General features: G+C 32.7%; 2 protein-coding genes across 2 annotated transcripts in view; one reads left to right on the forward strand and one right to left on the reverse strand.

Annotated features, from left to right (window-relative positions):
• Nucleotides 1-10474, reverse strand: part of LOC126864008 (mucin-3A) — a 46894-nt gene extending 36420 nt beyond the window's left edge. Inside the window, exons 1-2 of the mRNA XM_050614873.1 lie at nt 10361-10474; nt 10166-10285 (exon numbers count right to left, since the gene is read on the reverse strand). The gene's annotated coding sequence lies outside the window, so the exon portion shown is untranslated. The remainder of the gene's footprint in view (nt 1-10165; nt 10286-10360) is intronic.
• A 33-nt stretch (nt 10475-10507) lies between these two features.
• Nucleotides 10508-24794, forward strand: part of LOC126864054 (uncharacterized) — a 17893-nt gene continuing 3606 nt past the window's right edge. The window contains exons 1-3 of the mRNA XM_050614983.1: nt 10508-10652; nt 12793-12928; nt 23895-24074. Of these exons, the coding sequence (XP_050470940.1) occupies nt 12793-12928; nt 23895-24074 (316 nt within the window). The 5' untranslated portion in view covers nt 10508-10652. The remainder of the gene's footprint in view (nt 10653-12792; nt 12929-23894; nt 24075-24794) is intronic.

Below are 24794 nucleotides of genomic sequence, written 5' to 3' on the forward strand. Positions count from 1 at the left end.
ATTGCGATTTCCAAGAATTGTTCGAAATCTCGTCATCTTCTCTGAACACAGTTATCCAGCACCGTGTTTTTCGCGCACGATCCACTCATTACTCAAGATTTATGGTCGACGTAGTGGTGGATTTATCGTAAAAAGGTATCATTTTACAGTGCCGTCATCGTCGTAAATCATCTTACATTTCTATGAAAAGCTGACAACATTTAAAAGACCGGAATCTACTGAAACGGCAACACCCTAATACAATTAAAAGAATAACGATAAGAATGGTCATTTCCATTTATCATAGCAATTTGAGAATTATTTTCAAATACAGTCGATACAGAAAGTTATATCGAATATTAATTTTGTGCAATCATATTATTGTGAAAAATTTTCTATGTAATAAATATTTTTAAATGCAATGTTGGATTATATAGATTATAATTAACTTCCTATACGATATGCAACTTAAAAATTTTCTTTATGAGAAATAGATTATAGGATTCGTTATAGATCTTCTCAATTTAATTTGAAATTTAGAAATATGAAGAGATTTGGTTTTGGTATAACATACTAATAAAAGACAAATGAAGCAAAGGTGAAGTGTATATCTTTCAAGTCATGTTGGGTAGACAGTTAAATACAATAATGATTATAATCTACTATTACATCCAAAAATAATTATTTTTTACAAAGCTTACGATAATTTGATTACACAAAATTAATCTTCCAGACAACTGTTTTTCTACCTTATCGCCATAATAATGATTTTCTGCAATGTAGCGAACCAGGATATTAATAAATGCATTAATAATTGATCGTGGAATCCTCATAACTGTTAATCTGGCCAAAGATCGATAGAATAATGAGTCGTCTTCCTTGACAATGGCAATCTTAGATCGACAATGAACAAAACAACCTTGACATTAACATTCTACTTCCTTCAGTTTTGTATTCTTTTAATTAAAAAACAAAAAAAAAAGCAAAGCGATATATTTACGAAGGCTTCGTAACACGAAACTGATTATCTTTATTATATTCGATTTAACGAGTTTGTAGAAAATTATTAGATTATCATTTCTGACGTTATCGAAACCTATGAGACACCTTGTATATGACGTTCTCTAAAACCGAACATCTTTTGCATATGGTCACGAGTATGCGCGTGTTTTTCTTATTTTGTTCCATTAAGTTAAAATGTCAAGGGAAGGTATATTAGCATAAATATTAAGATTTTTGAATCCTATTTCTTCTTGAATAAATCTTCTGTTTATCCAGATTTTGCAAAATTCCATTTGATTTGATTTACAAACACAGTTTATTTATAAAAATGTCATACGAAAATTAATAGTTCTTATTTTCGTTTAATATTTTTAAACGCTTTAGCCTCGGATCGTAAAAGAACGTGCAACTAGTACTTATATAGAAAAGTATAAAAGTTTCAACTTTTACTTCTCCGTATTTCACTATATGTGTATAATCGGCATCACTTTTAATTAAAATTCAAAATAAATATATAGAAATATACATGATATCTTCGATAATTTCTAATTCGTTCAGAAAATTTCTGGATAAAATTGCAAAATGCTATCTTTAAACTAATAGTAAGTTTCAACGAAGAGATTAAACAACACGTACGATGAACTCATGACTCGTTTGAAGCAGGTTAAATTTAGGTCCATACTCATCCCTTTCACTATATACAGGTAATCCCATAATAATTAAGAAGAATTTTACGAATCAACAACTTTAACGAGCTCGTCCAAATTGCAGGTCTTCCCAAATGAATTAACAGAAATCTTTTTCCTACCTTTCGAGCAACAAGGTCAAAGATGTGGCGCGTCAAATAGGACAATCATTAAATAACGATCGTTGACCTCGTGTTACTTTTATCTTTCAGAGAAATCAGCTTTGCCTATTCTGGTAATCTCTTTACAAATATTTCATTTCTTTTTCTTTACTAACGATAAGTTACTTAATAGTAATCTTTAAGTTATTGAGAATAGTTATCTCGTTGAAGAAATGGAACGTATCAAATATATCATTGATTACTTATCGATTGAATCAATCAGATTTAAGAATTCCTATTATTTACATTTTTTATAAAATTCAGATCGTGCCACGTTCTTTACAAAGACCTTTATCAACGATCGCGTGATACTGATCTTCGGAATAATTATCTCAATGTAATCATTTCTTGTCCTTGCAGGATAAATTTTTGCATCTTCTGTCCTGATATAGTATAGTAACAAGTTTTGACCTAATTTTTCGAGGCCAACGATACGAATAAAGAACGAATGCTACAAGATGGAAATATCTAATATTCGCCCTGCTGTAGAGGAAAACGTATAAGAGACTATGTTTTCTCAAGAAAGGATAGGTCGTACTCACTGGAAGAAAGAACAACTATACGAGTTTATCTTTGTCTGAGAACTATGAAATCAGCATATTTACATACAGTATTTTTTTTTTTTTTTGCTATATAAAAATTGAATACAAGATAAAATAGAATTAAATTGTAACAGTAACTTAGTAATACATCTTCCCTTGTTTTCCATGAATTTAATTGTTCGATTTTGCGATATTTCTTCCTAATCAGATTTCATATTTTGTACCTTATACCGGCACAAGGATTGAAAATTTTAAGGTTTCAGGCTTTTATAATATAATTGTAAAACGCACTGTATATTCACGAAACTTCTCCATGGAATCGATATAACGATAAGAAAGGATGGACGTATCCCTTTGTGACTTTGTCGATCCTTCGAACATCGTTCAAGATCGATCTAGTAATCGTTCAATCTTCCCATCCGCACGTACAATGTTGCGACATTCGTGTTAAATGCTGTTTTGCAAGTCCATCCATCGTTGCAGTTTCGTCAGATGTCTGCAGTTAATCGTGAATCAAGGATGCTCTGCATTCCAGGATATTCTCCTTTTACGAATCTCCGCGGTCTACTGGATTATCGCGGATGTTCTATGCATCGTATAGTAATGCGTTATAATAGAATGCCACGATAGCCACTCCCACATCAAACTGAAGCTGCAATACGTTCGTCAAACCACAGATTATGCGGCAGATAAAAACCTGCTAATGAATCTGGACAATAATTTTAATAGCAATAACGAATATAATAATTTTACACGCGATGACCGAATCCAACTATAATTTCCTGTGACATTTAATAAATCATATTGCCCTTGAATCACTTGCGATCACTTGCTTCGTGGAAGTAGCATCGCCTCTCGTTAAAAACTCGATTTACAACAAGAAGCAATCCTCATTTCCCTTGAAAATTCTTTACGAGCATCCTTAATTTTGTATAAATAAAACATGCTGCGCTATTACAAGACTCGAAGAATAATTAAATGATCTTTGCGAAGATGTTCATCAATGTGTTTTATCTTTCTTGTCTTCTCTCGATATAAAAATCGTACGGAGGCGAATCGACAAACAGTTAGGGTGTCCGTTAAAGAAATATTTTCTTAAATCTTTACAAAAATAAGTCAAAGAGATACGATTGAATATTTGTAACAGAGAAATTCTTTCTGCGAAACATCTTGTACGTATTTTATATGATTAACAAAGATTTTGACATTTATAGGATAGGCATTCTAAAATTTGTTATCGGTCAATACAATTTGGGGAAGAAATTTTTGAAGATAAATTATAATTTGATCGTTTGGAGATCCAGCGTCTTCGCGCGATAAAAATTTCGAGTAAGAGGCGGCTATTGAGAAATTTCGAGAATCTATCATCTCGTAGCTCCGCCAAAGCGGCTCTCTTGCAATTGCGTTTCCGTGAGAAATACATCCTCGAACGTGAAACGTTTGAAGCTTAGATAATTGGAGAACGGAAACGGAGAATAACCTAATAAGATCCGACATAATTAACGAAGTGCACAAGAGCAAAGTTTTTTTTTGTGCTACTGTGTTCGTCAATGATGCGCGTGAAATTGATAAAAACATTTTGTCAGTCTATCGAAGCAATTTTTTAACTCGAAGAATCTTTGATCTGAAATTATCCTTGGAACTTATTTTTAATTCCGTATTTCACTATTGGTAAATTTTTTAAGTAGAGATACCGTGACATAAAGTGGCCAAAAGTTGTGTTAATCTCGAAATAAAGTAATAACTAAGGTAGAAACAAGCCATTATTGCAAAACGTGCACTATGTATTCGTTTGAATATTCGAAGATATAAAGCTCCTAATTTATTTTTCGAGCGTCATCGATTGTCAGAACAAAAAGAGAGAATCTATTCGAATATTTAAATTGGCCAAGCCTTTCGTGTGTTATACCGAAGGATTCATTTGCGCAAGAAAATTAGATTTCGAATATCTTATAATCGCAAGATCAATGAAAGACGAGTCATTTTAGAGATCGCAGCGAAAAGGAAACGTACATCGTAGCGCTGACTTTCGTAACTGGTGTACCGAGGCGAAATCGTGCTATCGAGATGCATAATAATTCACACCATTGTCTCGAGACAATGTTTATTGTTTTAGATACGCAACTTCACTACATATTTCATCTAAAAAAAAGAAAGAAGAGACAGACGAAAATGTATTTGACATCGAATGACAGACGAACGGTAACTTTAGCAATTATAAATCGGTATAATAAAATATGTTAAGTTATGTTTCTTTCGATATAAATTGAAAATAAATGATAATTTTCCTGTATACATGGCATATGCAAATTTTGCTCCTTTTACACAATTTGTTTCCTTTGCATCTTCTCACCAAAAAAATTTAGATACAAAAGTTTTTACTTTGTTATTTTTATTTGTAATCTCTTCATCAAGACAGAGGCTGACAACTATTGAAAACAGAGAAAATGATTAATCGAATTGGACGCTGTTACGAGCATTTTGAATTCACCTTTTAAATAGAGATTGCTCATAATGATGATGATGATGAAGTTTTAATTACTACCTTCGGCTGCTTCGTTCTTCGGTTGCTTTCCCCATTTATGTAATTTTTCTCCAGAAATTTAGTTTTATCCTAATGTGACAACATCTACGTTCTATTGAAAAAAACCAGTCACCGCCAGGTGCTTAACGATGATCTTAGGACAACTGTAATAGCATGACTCTTAAGCGACAATTGTTAAGAAGATTTCTAAAGATACAAAGATTAATGCAACTCAAAATAATAGATAATACGAGCAGGAAATATAATAATCTACCTCTAGAACAAATATGCTCGAGCAACTTACTGGCGTCTTATTTCTACGATTATTAAAACTAATAATTATTCAAATTAAAAAATGCTTCTGACAGAATCGTACTACTGACTTTTAATTGCTATTTTTAATTATCATTTTATTGAAAAATTAAATACAGGAGAATAGAGAAGGATCAAACATTGGTTTCAAAACCAGATACATTCAAAATACACTCAACTATTTCAACTTAACTATCAACCTGACAATCACTAAACCGAAGTTGTAAGTCAACGCTAATACATCAATTGCTGAACGACACTATAGAAGATTCCCTTAGAAGATAAATCACAGTCAATGTATTCGATAATTATCCGATGAAGGAGCGGACACATTTGAAAAATTTCAAGTTTATCGTGTTCGCGACGTTATTTAAGCTAGCGCGTCATGACTGTCCATTAAATGGCGTAAATCACAAGCATGCAAGGACATGAGGCGTAAAAGGATGTTCCCTGTCGGCTACGTACTTAATCTAAATGAAGTACAGGCGACCTTTAAGGGTCGGAAACAAATGCTTTCTGGAATTTCGTAATTTCATGCGACCTTAAGGCGGCCTTTCTCCCCGGCGACAATTGAGACGATCTCGTGATGCTGTTTACCGAAGTTTTAAACGTTACATCGCTCGTTTATCATTCGCCACGAACGCGAACAGAACCGGTCGTTCGAAGCAACTAAATTCAAGGATCGCCAACGATAATTAATTATTTATTATTCGACGACCCTTACCGTTAAGTCTCAAACCGCATATTTGGAATCTGGCATGTAGACGCTACGTTTGTCAAGTTGCACGGATTATTTTTAGTCGTTTAAAAATAAAAAAAATTAAAAAAAAGATAATAAACGTTCGATGACCGTACTTGTTTTGTATTATTTTTGTTTAATTTGAGCTTTGGGCAAAATTTGGAAATAAAGAATTATCCCGATTTCACGGTGTTTAATTCATTCAGGAAAACGAGATTCGAATTCAAGAACAGCGATCGGCATTTTCCAGGACGGACCAAAGTGAATTTATGGATTTCAAACACGAAATTGAAAGTTTCCCTTTGCAGGTATTAAGAGCACGTATCGGTGAGTAACAAGTGTTCGAGGAATTACCTATTCTACGATGAAAACATTACATCAATCGGTGATCACAACATTTCCACGTATTCGTGAACAAAACGTTGTTATTGCAAATTCCAATAGAAAATTTGCCTTTCTCTTCCGTACACGTCGATTGTTTGTCATTAGGAAATTATCCAATTAAAAATTTACTTCAATTTAATTCAATTAAAAATTTCAAATGACAACTGTATTGTCGTGTCACAAAATTAGTTTTCATTTGTTTACCAACAAACTCATTCTCTGTAGTAATTGCAGTAGTTCCAAGTTGTAGAAAATTGCAATCGATAAAATCCGTAGATGTTCATTCAATGCTAACTACGTGTTTGTTTTGACGAGGAACAGTGATTTTAATTTAATATGTGTCTTGCGTATGTATCTTTGTTAAATCATTCAATTCAGGAAGTTTTATCTTGTGACATAAGATTCACCGTTCGTTACAAGAGACGGTACCTTTTATAAATAGATCCCATTTATTTCTTCGAATGATTATACCCACTAAGTCTGAGTTCCTATAGATCGCTTAACTCACGTGAAACCCACGTATCTATTTCCTTTGCTTTTCCTATTTGAACCAAGAGACAAATAACGGTAGAACAACTTTCGTTTGAAATGACATTTCTCTTTCTATTTATCATATTTATTTTCATTAACGTCTCTTAAAACATCCTTCTCCTTTGTTCAAAAATGCACCTACATTTTGAAAAACAAAAGATTGTTTAGTCACTTAAAATTTTACGTATAACAAAAGAATAACGAGAAAAGAAATTATGGAAGTAGAAGCTTTTCCTTCTTGTCGCGATAATAGGCGTTCCAGCGTACCAGTTCTAAGAATAGCCAGTTTTATCGTTTTACATTATTTAAGTATGGTTCATAAAGTATCTGACGTGATTGACACGTATCCTGGCGCGTTCAATGACTGCAAATGTGCGTTTAAACGTCTTTAAATACGCGTGCAGCATACTCCTGCGTAAATGACTAAATAAGCAAACTGTTGTTCGATAATAGCTTCATACATATATGATATGGTATGGAGAATACCCTGATCTTCTTCTTAACGTGAGAACGAATAATTCAAATTACATAAATGGTTATTCTTTTTATCTGGGAAAACCCAATATGATCAATGGATAACTACCAACGTTATAGATAAAGATTACAAAGATGGCAAAATATGATAAATCCATTTCTGCTTATTGTTAATTGTATTATTCATCGTACGATTTCTTTAGCCTAAAGATATATGTAAATTTTGTAAAAATAGACGATACATCCACGAAGTATTATATAAAACCAATCGTACAATTAGCCTGAAGATCATTAATGTTTACATGAAATCCAAATTCAGAAACCAAATAAATATAGGTATTCATATTAGTATCGCTAATACAAGATTAATTAGCGGTGTATCGAAATTAAAAAATTTTACAGTCGCAATTTTTAATTGTTACTCTATAATATCCTTTATAAAGATCATGTCATTCCCCTATGGTCATCAAATACTATGTTTATCCAAACTGTCTTCTCGATGAATGGTTCTCGATGAATGGTTCTCGATGAATAAACAAAACACAATAAATATACCGTACTATAATATAATGGAATCGCAGGTGACATTGACTACCATCCTGTTCTCGACGGTATCTTCGATTACTACAGTGAAAGTTAACGAGGCGGTGCATCCTCAAGGTCACCGGCAAAGAAGGCCGAAGAGAGCAGGGAACAAAACATGGAGACACAATGTCCAGTCTTTCTGAAATTCGCATACATTCGATCAAGATCAAAAGTGACCTTTTCCATTTTATTCTTCTCGAAGAGAAGATGATGAGATCCTCGCGGAATTACGAACATCTGGTTCGTTACGTTACGTAACAAATTACGTGCGTTTTGTACCTATCATCTCTTTCCCTTTCCTTTCTTCTGTCGTTTTTTCATTAATCGGCTTCCATTTATTCTGTGCAAGGATGACCATCGATACGAAGCGTGTCATTTGTTACATAATGGAAAAGCGTACAAAAATTGTACGGCTGATTTTGCATTGAATTTACTGTAACCAGCAAAGGAGGATGTTTATGGCATGTTATGTCATGAATTTATTGCAAATTTGATAACATGACGTTCTTAAAATATACGTAAATGTAGAAGTCAGTTGATGGCGCAAGATATATTTGTAACGTTTGGGATTTTGTAGAAATATTGAAAAAGAATTTCGAAATATTAAATGATATTACATATTGAAAATATATATATAAGAACATACGGACACAAATAGGAAAGTTTAATTTCATTTTTATTATATATATATATATATATATATATATATATATATATATATATATATATATATATATATATATACACATATATATATAATGCAAAATATATTTTTTTATCTTACTTTGAAATCTTTAAATCTTCGATGCATAATGTAAACATTAATTCCTCTGATTTGCAAAAGCTTTAATTTGTGGAGGTGAAACGCTCTTGTATTTCACGAATGTCGCGATAAAATTCAAGTACAATGTCATAAAGTACTTCCCACGTGGAGAATCGAAGGCATAAATTTTGTGAATTTCAAAAAAAATATATACGGTATCGATTAAAATGGCCATGCGAATTTTTATGCAGCGTTATGTAACGATCACAGTCACGCAACAAACATTAATTTTAACGCATTTCCATAATTAAAGCGATCATTTCCATGTGAGTAATTTCATGGGAAAAGTACAAAGAAAACTGCCGAAAGATGAGTAAAATTTAATGTAATCAGAATAAAATTTTATTATTATTGTATTAGAATAAATTTTCTTTGAGATTGATATTCGACAAAAAAAATAATTAGATCCAATCAAGACTAATATGGTTCTATTTTATTATTCATCGCAGAGATGTTAAATAAAAGGAGAAACCTATATATAAATATATAGCTATGTTAAAGTCATTTTAGAAATTTCAATTGTAAAGTAAAGAAAATTTGGGAAAATTTTCACAATGCTTTTTCCTGAATGGACGAGAAGGTGTGCTATGTTACGTAAATATCCATAAATTGTCAAGTATCCAAATCATCTATTATTCATTGCCTCCTACATGTTTTTTCAACGTTTCAACTTTCTTCGAAGCAAATCAAATTCAACTCAGAAACAACTCAAATTCACACATGAAACGAAACAAAGAGCAATCTATCGCGTATTTTTCACGGATATGACGACTTAAGCGAAAAGGAAAGCTTGCAGGCGATGTTTGCATGTTACAAAGAATATTTACGCGAGCAAGCGAAAATGCATTTACTTGTAAATGTGATGGAATGCAGGGAAAATACGTTTCTTCTGGGTCGAGAGTCAATTATCGACTCGCGCCTAACCAATGGTCAGGAAACCACAGAAATATTAATCTTGTTGTTTGCCCTACTAAATTTTACAATTGTCTAAAATAACCCTAACAACGCATTAAACATTACAATATAAACAAATTTAGAGATATCGAATAAATATTATTTTAGTGACAACGTTGACTGCCTCGGCAATGTTAATAAAAAGACTATTAACCTTAACTTGTTCATTAAAAAGGTGAGACATAAAGAAATTGGGCATCGCCACGTTTTATTCTACATAAATATTATTCTCAAAATTTTGAATTTTAGATAAATAGTATTTTTTGTCCATTTCAGTGATTTATGTGACTAACAAGGATATTAAAGAAAAAAGCATTTTGGAACATAAGATAAAAAGTAACATTTTTCATATACATTCTATTAAAATTAATTTCTTCGTGCAGTCTAGCTTTAAATTTATCTACCATTGAAACTACAAATATGATCATAACCAAAAATTTATCTCCAAAATTAATGTATTCTCTCTTACCTGTAACCTGTATCGACATATTCTCTTAACAAATACCATTCAAATAGCTCGTAGAAACTATGCCTTCAGGCTTCCGGGTTACACGAATACCAATTACCAATACCGATCCACTCCAACTTACTAACACCAGAAAAACAAAGAAAACATGTATTAATATAAACTTATTTAAAAAGATATTTTTCGATTCTAACCTACCTTCTCGAACAATAAACGCGACAAAAGCACGTGAAAATCACGAAAAACCTAACCCTCGATTATTACGCCAATTATGACTAAGGTCGAGCTAAGAAGAGTCTCGATGGTTCCTTGTAGCCCAGGGTGGGATGAATCTACGAGATGGTGGGGACTATTTCTATATAATCGACGGTGAAGGTGCCTGTCTCTTCATAACCCTATCAGTGAGCACGTTTCTTTAATCGTCGATCTCGTCGTCCATCTCGTTTTAATCCGAGAAATAAACCGGAAAAAGAAAGACAAGTGAGACAAGGTGAGTGTTTCGAAATGATCAGAAAAGGAAAAGAAAAAAAAGTATACGTATACCTGTGCGTGAGCTCGTATCGTTTTATTTTCCTTTCATTTTTTGGAATTCCAGTTCTCACGATTTTTTTAAAGTCATCTACGGAATACCAATCGCAAAGTGCTAAACGAAAGCGGGGAAAAATAAAAATAGAAAAAGTGCAACAAACTGAATATGTAATATATGTATATATGTATGTATGTATATACCTACATCTCGTAGAGTCTCGCAGGCTTGAATAATGCACGCTTCTGCGTGACGAATACTACCGATAAATTAATTCAATGAGGATGGTAATGGTTTCGTGTATAGGTTGTAAGTTCTTGTTCGATTGGGTTTTTATGGAAGTTGCTTGAAACGTTTGCATAGACAAAAATAAGGTCTTTTTGAATAATAACATTTTAAGTGTTTAATGTTTTTAAAGTAAAATTAAAGTGAAATAAAAATGCAAGATTTCTTGATGACATTTAAAAGGAGAAATTCTAAATTTATTGTAGTTAGTAAAGCATTGGTACATTTGAAAGTAACATTTAAGGAAATAAATTTTTATGAATGAATGAAGATTTTTCATTGTGTCTAGACTATATACTCTTCTGGAAAAATGTAATAACGATAAAAAGGAAAAAGGTAACAGATCTGATAATTAATATTATTTAGTTAGAAACGAGTATATGGTTGCTTTGTGGTTTACATCTTTGATACAAACAAGAAAGTTTCGTACTTTTTATTTTTTATCCAAAATTTATCAGTGAGTACTATAACATATAATTTATTTATTATTGTTCAATTTAATTTATTATTATATATTAATTTATTATTGTTCTGTTAAATGATAAAGATCACTGATCAAAATCATTCATAAATAATGATAAAAAGAAAATTTAGTCTCTCTTTAATATTTACTATTAATATTAACATTAATAGTATTAGTACAACAATGAAAAAAAATATAACAGAGTCTTATGATAAGCTAGATATATAAATTAATGAATTATATGCATTTAATTATGCGTCACTTTGTTAAAGCCAAAAAAATAAACGGGAAGAACTGATATCTAAGAATATCTCTATAAAAATTTAATGTTTTCCTTTATCTAGTTTCTAAATGATCCATCGCAATATGAACTACAAGAATCGTATACAAAGTACAGTCTTCAATTCGCTTTTTGCGAATTTTACATCAATTGTGCAATTTCTTTTATCCCCTATTACATAAGAGGATTCTTGCTTCACGCGTTATCTCATTTTTCTTGGAGGAAGCGATGAAGCTACTCTCGACGCGTCGAAAATCATTACGTTCGACCGTACAAGGGAACGTTCGGTCGTTAGCCAGGCTTACAACGAAAAAGTCCCCGCCAATTACCGGATCACTACATGTAACAGTTGGCACGTAAGACAGTGGCGATACTACTATCTATCCGTAAAAAAGTCACGTGCAAAAATTGGCACTCCCCGAGTGAAACTCTCTTTGTTGACTTATAGAAACTAAACATAGGTATTAATAGGTATATACGGAATTACGACCTTATCTTCGTGTCACTTTTAACCAACAAAACTCTCACCTGTTTTTGGTCACGATGTGAACAATTGCATATGTCTATGACAAGATGTTTTAAAATTATAATTAACTTTCCATCGCTTCGCTCCTTCGATCTTATAGGATCATATTGATGCTGGTTGGCTCGAATGCTGAATTGAAAGATGGTGCGATAGATCATCCTGTTGTCATTGATGTATACGAAGATGTTTCTGCCGAAGTAGCATGTAGTATGTGTTAAGAGATTCCGATTTCGATTTGCATAAAAAATTAAAGGGTTTGAATTACTTTATGAAATATGTAATTTTGGAACACTTCTCGTCATTTTGTAATAGATTTCTTTAATCTTTGTCTGTTATGTTATTTATTATTTATATAGATGATATCGTCCCCCTTGTTTCCAAAATTATATTCCAAATTATTTCGATTGTAGTTTTTTAATTAGCGTTTTCAATGAGTAAATTAAAATGAAAATACAAGTATAATTATATTTCTTAAAAGTAATTTTATAGACAGTGTATATTAATCTTTGTTTAATTTATTATTTTTTTCAATTTTTAATTTGTTTCTCAGATGATGTTGGCGCCGCTGGCCGTGTTATTCTTCGCGGCGTTAGTGTACGCCCAACCAGCAATAAACGAAATTCGGCCACAAAGCAACAGACCAGGAAGATTCCTGTCTCTTCCTGTACCGCAGAAATGTGCAAACCGTGAGTAAATTTTTCGTTTTGAACTTTCGGCTCTCTTTGTAGTTAAAACGCTAGGATCATATTTTTTCTTGATATTTCGTACGAATAAATCTCTTTGAAGCTTAGTTTCTAATTATAAGTCAAATTTTAAAATGAAACTACTAAAACATGACGTAAAAGTCAATTTATTCGTCAAACAAACTGTAAATGTACTAGAAAAGGAATGGAAATAAAGAAAAATTCTAAATTCCGAATGACAAGCTAAAAAAACTCTTTGGACATCATACAATTTCATTTTAATTGTATTGATCATTGTCTGAAAGTTTAACATTTCTGATCACGATTTCAAAACATATCCGCGACAATGTTAACGACGGACAAAACACAATCCTCTTCCGTGAATCCGGGGCATTTAGATGCCCCGGCACGTTCTCCGGCAACTAAAAGAAATTGAGGTTAAACCGGCCCGATACATGCCGACAAAACTCTCGCGCAATCTCACGATCGTATATTTTTCAACCTAAAACAGCATTCGTCTATTGTGCAAACACGTGTATATCAGATTATTCTCTTCTGATTATAATACCTGGATAATTAAATTTCTTTTTTTATTTTAACGCTATGTACATCCACCTAAAGGTTAACCTAACCATATTTGTCTACATGTAATTAATACTTGCTTTCATTTGAGATTTGAATATAATACAAATACAAATTTACTAATATATTAGACGTATACACACAATACAATAACAAATACTTGTTATTTACATATTTTTATCTTAATTCATTAAAGACCAACGTTACGTTAACACAATATTTCATTTTCAAGCGTGAAAATTTGTGCACCTTCAGATTTTCAAATCCATTACTGTACATTAATATTACGTTTATATATTTTTTTATTCGCTATTTCACTACTTAATCCGTAATGAGTTAACTTCGAATCGTCATTTTTAATGCAACTTTTAGGATATGTATGTACGTAGCAAATTTCATTCTCTTTATAAATAATCCTTCATAAAAGTATAGATATCCTAAAAATTCATAAGTTATTGGTCTGTAAAGATTTTCTCATAATTTAGGTACATTTTCCTTATTTGAAATTATTTAGAATCATTTGGACTTTATTCAGACAAGGTCTAGCGCAGGCGAGTCTGTAATTGGTTGGTAACTCGTTAACGGATCGTACAATGCGAGAGTAGCGTTTCGTCTCCTTTCGTTTGCGTTCGATGCACTTTCTCACGGTTAGGATACAAAATCAAGAAACCAGCAGACGTCTCGCAATCGCGCCGCGATAATTAGCGAGAGGACGTGTAACGAAACGAAGTTAAGGGAGAGACACCGATTCGGGGTCAACAAAGCCGACGCGACGGACTAGTTGCATAATCTTGAACAGGATGTTTCGTCGGCTTTGTTTTGACTAGTTTCCCGCAAATTATTTGTTCAATGCAAAACTGTGTAACATCAGCTACCGGTAATCCGTTTTTTACAATTTATACATTATCCTAAATCACTTGATGGGAAAAATTTTAGGAAACTTTTATAAATTGCGTGTTTTATATGCAATTATACAGGGTGGTTGGTAACTGGTGGTACAAGCGGAAAGGAGGTGATTCTACGCGAAAAAAGAAGTCGAAAATATAGAATAAAAATTTAAAAATTAAAAAAATTAAAAAAATAACGTCAATCGAGACAACGATCTACAGTGAGATCCGTTATAACGAGACGCGATAAAGTGCACGCGTACCGAGCGAAAATTCAAAGTCGATTTTCTCGAAAACAAAGCCCCGAACGAAAAATTTTTATTCTATATTTTCGACTTCTTTTTTCGCGTAGAATCACCCCCTTTCCGCTTGTACCACCAGTTACCAACCACCCTGTATATTTGTATATTTTTATGGTTGGAACTTGAGGCCTATCTGCTTTATGTGCTTCCTATTTATTGACAAAAATATAACAATAATAACGTAAGTTTCGTGATAGTTAATAACAACCGAACATTATTACTTATTGTCATTCACAGTTATTACTTAGCAAGAGAATATTAAATAATGATTTATAGAAAAAAAATATATGATTTATCACGCAGATTTTACTCATTGAAATGATCTTTCAATGTCATATAGAAATTTATGTTTTACTGTTCCTAGTAATCTGTTTCAAAGATAACCAGCAGGAACGAAAGTGGAATGTACATCTCGTTTTTTTATCTCGAATGAAAAATCTGTTTGGAGAATATACAATCCACTTTCTCCATCTCAATCTCCATTGCTTACTTATATATATATATATATATACACACACACATTTACAAGGAGGTCAGCTATATCTCACCAACTGACAATTTTTATGGAACATAAAATTTGCTACAACTTTTCATCTGTATGATCACTGACACTTACTCTTGATTGGATGTAACAGATAATGCAAATTATCGAGCCAAAGTATCCATGCATCTATGTATGTATCAACATTTAAATATTGTCAAAATACGCATATCGGCACCGTGTATATATTTATCGTTATTATGTAAAAATGTTCATTCTTCGTTATATCTTTATTTCTATTCTGTACTAAATGCGAGTTTTTCATTTTTATTTAATTTCCATTTTATTACCATTTTAATACGCCTCGCGACAAGTACAATGTTAAAAACGTCGAGTTACCTTGGTTGATTAAATAACATTGCCAATACACGTTATTTAACATTAGAAATACTTTACTGCAAACAGACTAATTTGACGAGTATTGGTTGTTATTATTCCCTTATGATCATATCGATCGAAATTTCGTAGTAATCCTATTTCCACGGTATTTAATCACGTGAAAGGTATCAGTGTCGTAATGTTGGATTATAATAATGTTCGACTGGAATGTTCGATTATCTACAGTTGCATCCACTTTCCAAGTTAGTAACAATAAGAAACTCGAGTCACGTGCTACATCGATGAAATCATCTCGAGCAATAAGGTCATTTAGCTGTGAGAATTTAATATCGATTAATAATTAACGAAACTTAACGTTACTTGCATTTTTTTAATAATTCCAAGAATATACAATCTTCAATCGGACATTTTGGCTGATTTGGTAGATTTGATAGTAAAAATTTATAAAGTATATAGCCAATATAACACGTATAATACATTTCTTTTTAAAGAAACAAAGCTATTCTCGCAGTGGTTATTGATAACTTTGGATGCTGTATGCGACCATAAATTTTTAATTAAAACAAAAAGTAAAAACAATGTAAACGTATGAAATAATTTTGAAAAGAGAAAAAAAAAGACATAACACACGTGACAATTGTGCCCCTATATTGAAATTGTCATTCTTACGGAATATAACAAATTTTTAATTTATAAGTCTCTGTACATTGCCCTTACAGTATAAAATGCTCTTTAACCGGGCTGGGAATTAAAAGTTGAATCGTTAAACACAACCGAGGAGTCTGATGATCAAAGTGGTTCTTAATCAAAATTATGAAACATTACTGGTCCGCAGCTAACAAATTGTCGTTAAATTATCTTATGACAGTGCGGCTGACCAATCAGGTGTCGTAATATCGTAGCTGGTAAGATTGTCCAACTGACAAGCTCACAAAAGGCCGATGCTCTGCCGCTATGAAAATGTCAAGAATTGTTGCGAAACGAAACAACAACATGCCACAGAGATAATTTCGCTGTTGCTCGTTATGCCCGCGTATAATGACCGCTCTTTAACGATAGTTCACGTCTTTCTTCACGCTGATCCTGGTTTCCAGTAAAATGTCCAATTCGGTGAATTCACATGGGATATTTCTATTTTTCCTGGTCGATGAAGCTGATTATTTTAAAAGTTGCTCGCAAAGATACAAAGTTTCTGTTATTTTACACTTTTCCAAGAAACGAATAACTTTTTTTTAATCGCTGCAAATCCTTTTATACAAAAATTTCAAAATTTTAGATATTTCACGAATAGAAATTTCTTTTCTAGAAAGTTTCCAAATTTTCGATATTTCATACGTACTTTTTCTCCTTGTACGAAAGTTTTGAAATTTTTAATATTCCATGCATACGTTAATTTTTAAAGATACGTTAGATTTTTATATCGATGCGAATATAACGATTATAAGATTATAAATTTAAAAGGAAGTACTATTTTTATAGAATTATTTTTTATTATGCAAAGTATAACAAAACAGTAACTCTATACATTTACGTAATATTTTCGAGGAGCACAAAAGTTTGACCTTTATTCGACCTTTATTCAACCCCAAATAACAGCGTATCCGATCGAATAAATAATATAGCAGCAAACCGTGATAAATTACAATGTCGTATTGCACGCATCGTTTATCAATTTATTTTCGAACAAAGTTACACGTCCGATTGGTTATAGCTGCAGAAGAAGCCGAAGAAAAAGGAAATCTGTTATTCTCTGTCGCTGGACGAATCGAATCTCAAGTAATCTCCACCCATTAAGTCGAATTATCAAGAAAAAGTTTCACCTGCGGCTTGGCTTTCGTTTTCCTCGCACCTTCGATCAAAACGACTTTTATATCCAATGTTCGCCACTTATTTATGAGATTCGACTGCGCATAGATTATGAAAATGTTTAATTCATAGTTAACAGTGTGTTGAAATATTAAATCTAAAATATTAGAAATTTGGATGACAAGTTAATTTCCCACTTAGTGTGATACCTTCTCCATAAATAAATTAAAATTGAAAAATTGCATTTTTACAATTATACATTTTTTACAAGTACTGTTTTATACATCCTACTTGCATTTTAGTTGATTAACATTTCCAAAATTAATTTTTCTAATCTCCTAATTCTTCCTTCTTCGTTCGTATTTTCTTCACAAAGTCATTTACAAAGAATTGTTATAAGAATATTGTACCTTTTTGTTTTGTTTTTTTTTTTTTTTTGGAAAAATTCAGTATGTCAATTTTCTTCTTCTAGAAAAATCGCAAAATTTATTCAACTGTTTCATTAACAACTGTAAAATCATAAATATGAAATATTCGCTATACGTATAAAATCCTTCGTATCGAATTCATTAAGTACGTTTATTTGAAAACGACGCGTGTCCAACGTGCTTTCTTTTCTCCTTTTCAAGAAATGGCGCGTCATGCTCAAATACGATCCGTAAATATTAACCATTTCATTGGCATAAATTATACGTTTCTGGAAACGTTTAGGTGACTCTGCCGTGAAACACGTGCAGGTCGTGACACGTGAAAGTGAGAGCTTTCCATTCCATTGGAGTTCCTCGTGTGTCAAGAACCACTTTAAAAATCTTACAAGAAGCCTCTTGCTGTCATTCGTATTATTCTTTCGTCATTTTTCTTCTTCTTCTTTTTTTTTTTTCTTTTTATAATCCCATGGATAAATATTCCGAAGGAGGCAAATAGCACAGTTAGTCGTGTATAGCCGTGTCATGAAATCGTAGATGTTACCGATCGTTTAAATGTTATTTTGAAATAGCTATGTTGAATCGTGTTTGACCTGATGCAATTATTGCGAATTCTAAACGTTACGCAAGATAAAATTCGATACAAACAAAACGTGTACAATGTCGTCTCCTTTATTTAAATTTATTGCGTTAAAACATATTTTTTCGTATTTTTGAAAATATTATCTTCTTCGTTGCTGTTATCTGATAAAAAAAAAAAAATAAAAAAATAAAAAATAAAAAAGAGAGAAATTAAATAGATACAAGTTTTGACATAGATAAAAGAAAAAAAAATACCTGTTTGAAGAGCAACGTAAATCGTACTGGCGTCGAACAAAAGACTTGGCATGCAAATATGATCGATAAGTCATGGCGGAAGTGGGCGTAAAAAATAACAGATTTCTACTGTCCCTCGATTAATAAATTCCGCTTTCTCCGCCCTAAATTGGCTATTTACTTGCGTATGATTGACAACCAAATGAGATAAATCTGTTTTCTATTATTAAACGGATAGTCGCATGTACTGCGATGACGATACATATTTTTTAATGTAATTCGTATATTTTGTAGTAGCTTACAAATTTTACCACTTTAAAGATTTATCAAAAAAAGATATAAAAATAGTGAAAAATTTGGGAACCAGATTTCCCTGCCAGATCTTCTGCTTCTGCTTCTTTTAATTCGATTAATTTTTTTATTCAAACATTTGATCAACGTTCTCATGAAAACCTCACGATGGATATTTTCAATTCTAAACTCTTTAGAATAGTATTATTTATTTGTTATTTACTACACACACTTCTCGCCTTATTGCCTTAGAACGAAGTTCCGGCTTTACATTTTTCTCTTAATGTATGAACAGTATACTGCTGTAGTATTCTGATTAACTTCACTTGCTATGAAAGATTACGTTCATCAATCATTAGATCTTTCCCAATCTACCATTGCGATTCGCTATTATACGAACTAACATTGTGTTTCAGAGTTATTAACTTTGAACAACTAACGTCCAACTTTACTCAGCAACACCATTCATTCTCACATACATTTTTACCGTAGAAAGGTCATAATTAATTTCGCGAGTTACCATTCTACTGACGATGGTAATGACGAGGATGTTAATGCATTAAGGTGCTTAGCCTTAGACAATGAATGAAACGTTGTACGAACCGCTTCTTGCGTTTGACTAATGGTCTTTTTAGTACGTAACAAAGGAGACAGAATTCCAAAAATTACATCTTGAATAAGATGTTTGGAAAATAGGCTTATAATATTAAAAATGAGATCAGAACCAGAGATTTTTTAAGAATTCCATTTTGAAATAAATAATAAAACCATATATTTACATCTATCTGTATTCATATGCAATAATTGCATATATACGTTCGAAAGAACGAAGTAATTCGATATACAGGGTGGTTGGTAACTGGTGGTACAAGCGGAAAGGGAGTGATTCTACGCGAAAAAAGAAGTGGAAAATATAGAATAAAAATTTTTCGTTCGAGGCTTTGTTTTCGAGAAAATCGACTTTGAATTTTCGCTCGGTACGCGTGCACTTTATCGCGTCTCGTTATAACGGATTTCACTGTGGATCGTTGTCTCGACGAAAAAATTTAAAAAAATAAAAAAAAATTTTTATTCTATATTTTCGACTTCTTTTTCCGCTTGTACCACCAGTTACCGACCACCCTGTATAACTCTCCCAACGAAAATGATCATAGAGCCTTTATTACATCAGTTTACGAAAAGCAATTATTAATAACACTGAATAATATTGAATATTATTGTCGATAGTAACGAACGAAGACGAGAAATTAAAATTACGAATTACGATATTTTATGTAATGTATGCGATTCGAAAAGCACATTTTTTACGATCTTATATTCTCAGGAATAGATTCTTTATATATAACTGATGCTGCAGAAACACCGTTAGTAGACTCGAAAACAACAGAATTGCGCGGACGATTCAAACGATTATCGTCAGAAGTTCCTTGACACAATGGTGAAACGTGCGAGTGTTTCTAAAGGCGCATAAATGTTTAATGAACGGTGATATAACGATCGTTAATTGCGAGTATAGGAGAAAACTGAAGAAAGACGAAGAGGGAGACCAATTTTTTTTCTCGTAGACGTCTATCAGACGCAAACACACGATCGTATAGAAACAAGGAAATACAACTTGTGAAATGCACTTTGTTTAATGTCACTTTTGTTTAACCTTTGTTTTATCATCTTTTCGCGGCTGTATACATATGTCGGTGTTAAATATTTATCATCGTATTTGTTGGTATTCTTTCGATCGCTTTAGGCTAAGTAATAAGTTCGTTATCAAAAATTCTGATAATTTAATTTATTTTATATAGAATGATTTTTAATTTTGTTAGATGACGTATCTACATGCATTCGATAATTATGATGCCAAGTACTTTTATCGGTCTTCTAAAGAAGTTAATCTCGATCAACAAATAATTATTAATAAAATTTGTTTATTCGATCGATATCGATCGATGCAATCGAAATAATTGGAATTTAAACGTGGACACGGAAAAACGTGTTGGTAGGCGGAACGCTCGTCAAGATGATAGAGACGATAATAAAATGTACAAAGGTGAACGTTTCTTTCGATTGTTCATAGATGAAACAAATTCATTGCCATTGGGAAACTAAAAGGAAGGAAAACTCGAGTTACAAATAGCGGAAATAATTTCTCGAATATTATGAAACGTACGATAGACTTGATCGTATACGATATCGTAATTGTTTTTACGTTCGTTGTTAGCAATATTCATCGCACAACGTAGCGCAGGAAAATCACGTGAAAAAAGGGAAACTCGAGGCAAGATAAAATTCGATATTTCCTTGCTGATTTGCAACTCTCGTTTGAAATTCTACATGTGGTTTTTTTTAATCTTCTCGCAGAATAACATCGGCTGAATTAAGTTTTCTTTAGAATCGATTTAGATCCGTGCAATACGTTCAAATTATTAAATTATGCAAATTGATTCGGTGAAATTCAAAATTTATTAACGATACGCGTAATACAAGTTTCATCATCGAAATATTTCAATTAAGTTATACGAAATTCCCTGAAATTACGTAAATACAAATGATACATCTTTCGAACTGTCACGAGATGAGAAAATATATGAATTTAAAAATATGCTTATTACAGATAGGTGATTCTAAAGGCATCTAATTAACATACCAATTAGTCATACTCTGACGCTGGAAATAATTGTCTCCTTTCGTTCGATATACCGTAGAACGAATGCAGAGCTTCTTCTCTTCTTCTTTGTAGTAAATAATCCAATATACAGGGTGGTTGGTAACTGGTGGTACAAGCGGAAAGGGGATGATTCTAGGCGAAAAAAGAAGTCGAAAATATAGAATAAATTTCTTTTTTAATTTTTTTTTTTTTTTAATTTTTCCATCGAGACAACGATCCACAGTGAGATCCGTTATAACGAGACGCGATAAATTTTTATTCTATATTTTCGACTACTTTTTTCGCGTAGAATCATCCCCTTTCCGCTTGTGCCACCAGTTACCAACCACCCTGTATATAGTAAATATAGTACAGTAAATATAATATAAATATAGTATATAGTAAATAAAATAGTAGTAATTTCACCAAAAAGAAAAGAATACACGAAACATAGAAAGAGCCATCCCTGAGACTAAACAAGAATCTTAAGAACCAAGAAATGCTAAATACTAAATGTTCAAGAATGCGTTCGTTTGTAATATAATAATTTTACAAAAACTGCATGATATAGATGAAACTATACATTGCCAGAATGAATACAAAATCTATATTTCTATGAAAAAGCTACACGTTTCGAAAGTTGATCGACAATTAAAAATCCATGTTCCCTACGGTCAAGCAAGAATCTCAGGAACCACGAATTGTTAAATGCCAAATGTTCAAGGATAGCTGCTACGTTTATTCGACTATCCGCGTCGGCGTCGCTGAGATCATGATCTTCTCGTAGAAACTTCTTGTCGAAACTCACGACAGCACTTCGACGTTAAGGCAATCGACGTTCTAACAGAGGTATTAGAATCATCGTTCGTTTCTGAAAGGGGAACGCGTCGTAGCCTCGACTCCCAATGTAACAACCGATTGATTCCTGCTTGGGAATCATTCAGAAGAAACTAGCCACATGACATTCACCGTGAGATTTTTCTTTTCCGTGATATGTCAGAAGGAACGTGCAATTTAGTTAATTCTTCTTTCTTTTTTTTTTTCTTGTCTTTCCCTTTCGTTCTTCTCGTTCAACGGCTATTTTTGCAACAATGAGATTACACAGGATTACACGTCGGTGAAGAGGAGCCGTGTTCGCGCGCATCCATCATGCCTCTCCTTGCGGCATTACAGGCGATGAAACGCGTAGTAAATACGTAATAATACATACGCGCTGGTCTATGGTGTGTCTGCAACTTCTGAAATAACAGGTTCTGACATAATCGATTTTAATAGCTAGAATTTAGGATATTAGTCTTGGCAATAATTCGACGAGGTCTAGTGACTTTTTCAGCAACGCTCTTCCACTTTTATAGGTAAATTATAGGATTCTACGCGATATTCAAGATAAACGATGTACTTAAGCGAATATTTAAATTGCGGAAAAAAAAGAAAAAATTGTTTTCGAACAAGTTTCCCAGACCTCTCTTGCTCTATGCATGTAGACACGATTAGCAAAACTTTACGAGTCGCGAATTATAAATAATCGATGATGATAAATTCCTTCGAAGAACGATGACAGACGTGGTAATAAAATTGATAAAGTTATACATCAAATTTTACAAATTATACGAATTAACTACAGTCGATCTGCTTGCCAATAGACGCGATAACTCGTAAATCTATGGAAAAGAAATCCTTGATTATTATTCGTAGAGATCACGGATTGGTTAATTTGAGAATATTAGAATATCGATGATACTCGAGAGAGAACATAGATGAAATAGGCAACAGCCTGTAATATTACCGTTGAATACGAGCAACCCTTTCGCAATCAGAACGTTAGGCTCTCATAATGAGACGCACGTCGTAAATCGTCGACGAGAGAGGCATTCCTGCATAATCAACGTGTAACGTGAAAAATTGTAAGACCATTGACATTTAACCGGACGATAATCACATTCCCCGATTACAGATCCACGCCGTTTATATACATTATACACGACAAACATAATTGAATATCGTGAACGATTTCCTTTTTTTTCTCTCTCTTTCTCTGTTTCTTCTGGAAGAAAAATCCGCAACTCTATGTAGTCAAATCTTGATATATCAAACACAACTGACAAAAAGTATGAAGAACATTCTTGGTATCAGTTCATATCTTTTCCTTTTTTTTTTTTTTTCTTGATAAAAGGATCGTAACGAAGCGTCAAGATACCGTAAAGTGTTAGAATTTATCGTACGAGATTACCACGCTTATGTGTCGCGTGGAAAAATCTGATAAGAATTAATAAAAGCCGATCTCTTCACAAACCTTTGTCTTTCGTTCGGGGGATTAATTTTCTATTTCCAATTCGCAGGACCGAGAGAATTCAACTACAGAGGGCACAATTATTTCTATAGCGGGCACGTTCCGGCTCACGCAAACCAGAGGGTGGATTGGTTAGACGCTAGGAACATCTGCAGAGAGTACTGCATGGACCTCGTGTCGATGGAAACTCAAGACGAGAACAACTTAATCTTCAGACTCATTCAACAAAGTAAGCGATTTTAATTCTTGAGATGCTTCGCGAGTAGAAGATAAATAAGACAAATTCTTGAAATATTTTATAAAATAGAAGACGCAAGGTAAAGCTTAGAATAAAAAGACGAAGTCAGGTGTTCTAAACTATTCTGAATCATGATCGTTCACGATTATTAAATTGCGGACATTCATGGAAATTCCTACTTTTATAAATAGAATTTAAGTAATGAAATCCGGTTGAAAAATCGTTTTACTTGCTAAATATCGCCTTCGAATACTATATTTCAAGTATTTTACGTGTTTATATGCATTTCTGCACCTTCGAATGAATCTGCAGTTCGATAATTATGTACATATATAGTATAGTTATTATATGTACGTTATTATACAGTATATACACGCCTATGTACTTACAATTGAAACGTCGTTAATATTCATACAGAGAAAAGAGAAGGAAGAAACGTTACAAATAAAATAAAAATTCATCTCGAAGCTAAGTTGGAATTTCTTCGTATTCGAGTCGACTTATCAAAAGATTTCTTTCGCTATGATACGAGGAAGATCGATTCGCAGAAGAAAAAATTTCTATCGACGTGTACTTGTTTATTCATGAGGAAAAACGAGGTGTTCCATTCGATCGGTTGAATAATCTCGAGGCAACGATTACAAGAATAAAAATGATTCATTAACGCATGATGCACAGGCACGTTTCGCGAACGACTCACGCGTGAACACG

This window comes from Bombus huntii, chromosome 3, assembly GCF_024542735.1.
Source record: "Bombus huntii isolate Logan2020A chromosome 3, iyBomHunt1.1, whole genome shotgun sequence".
NCBI lineage: Eukaryota > Metazoa > Arthropoda > Insecta > Hymenoptera > Apidae > Bombus > Bombus huntii.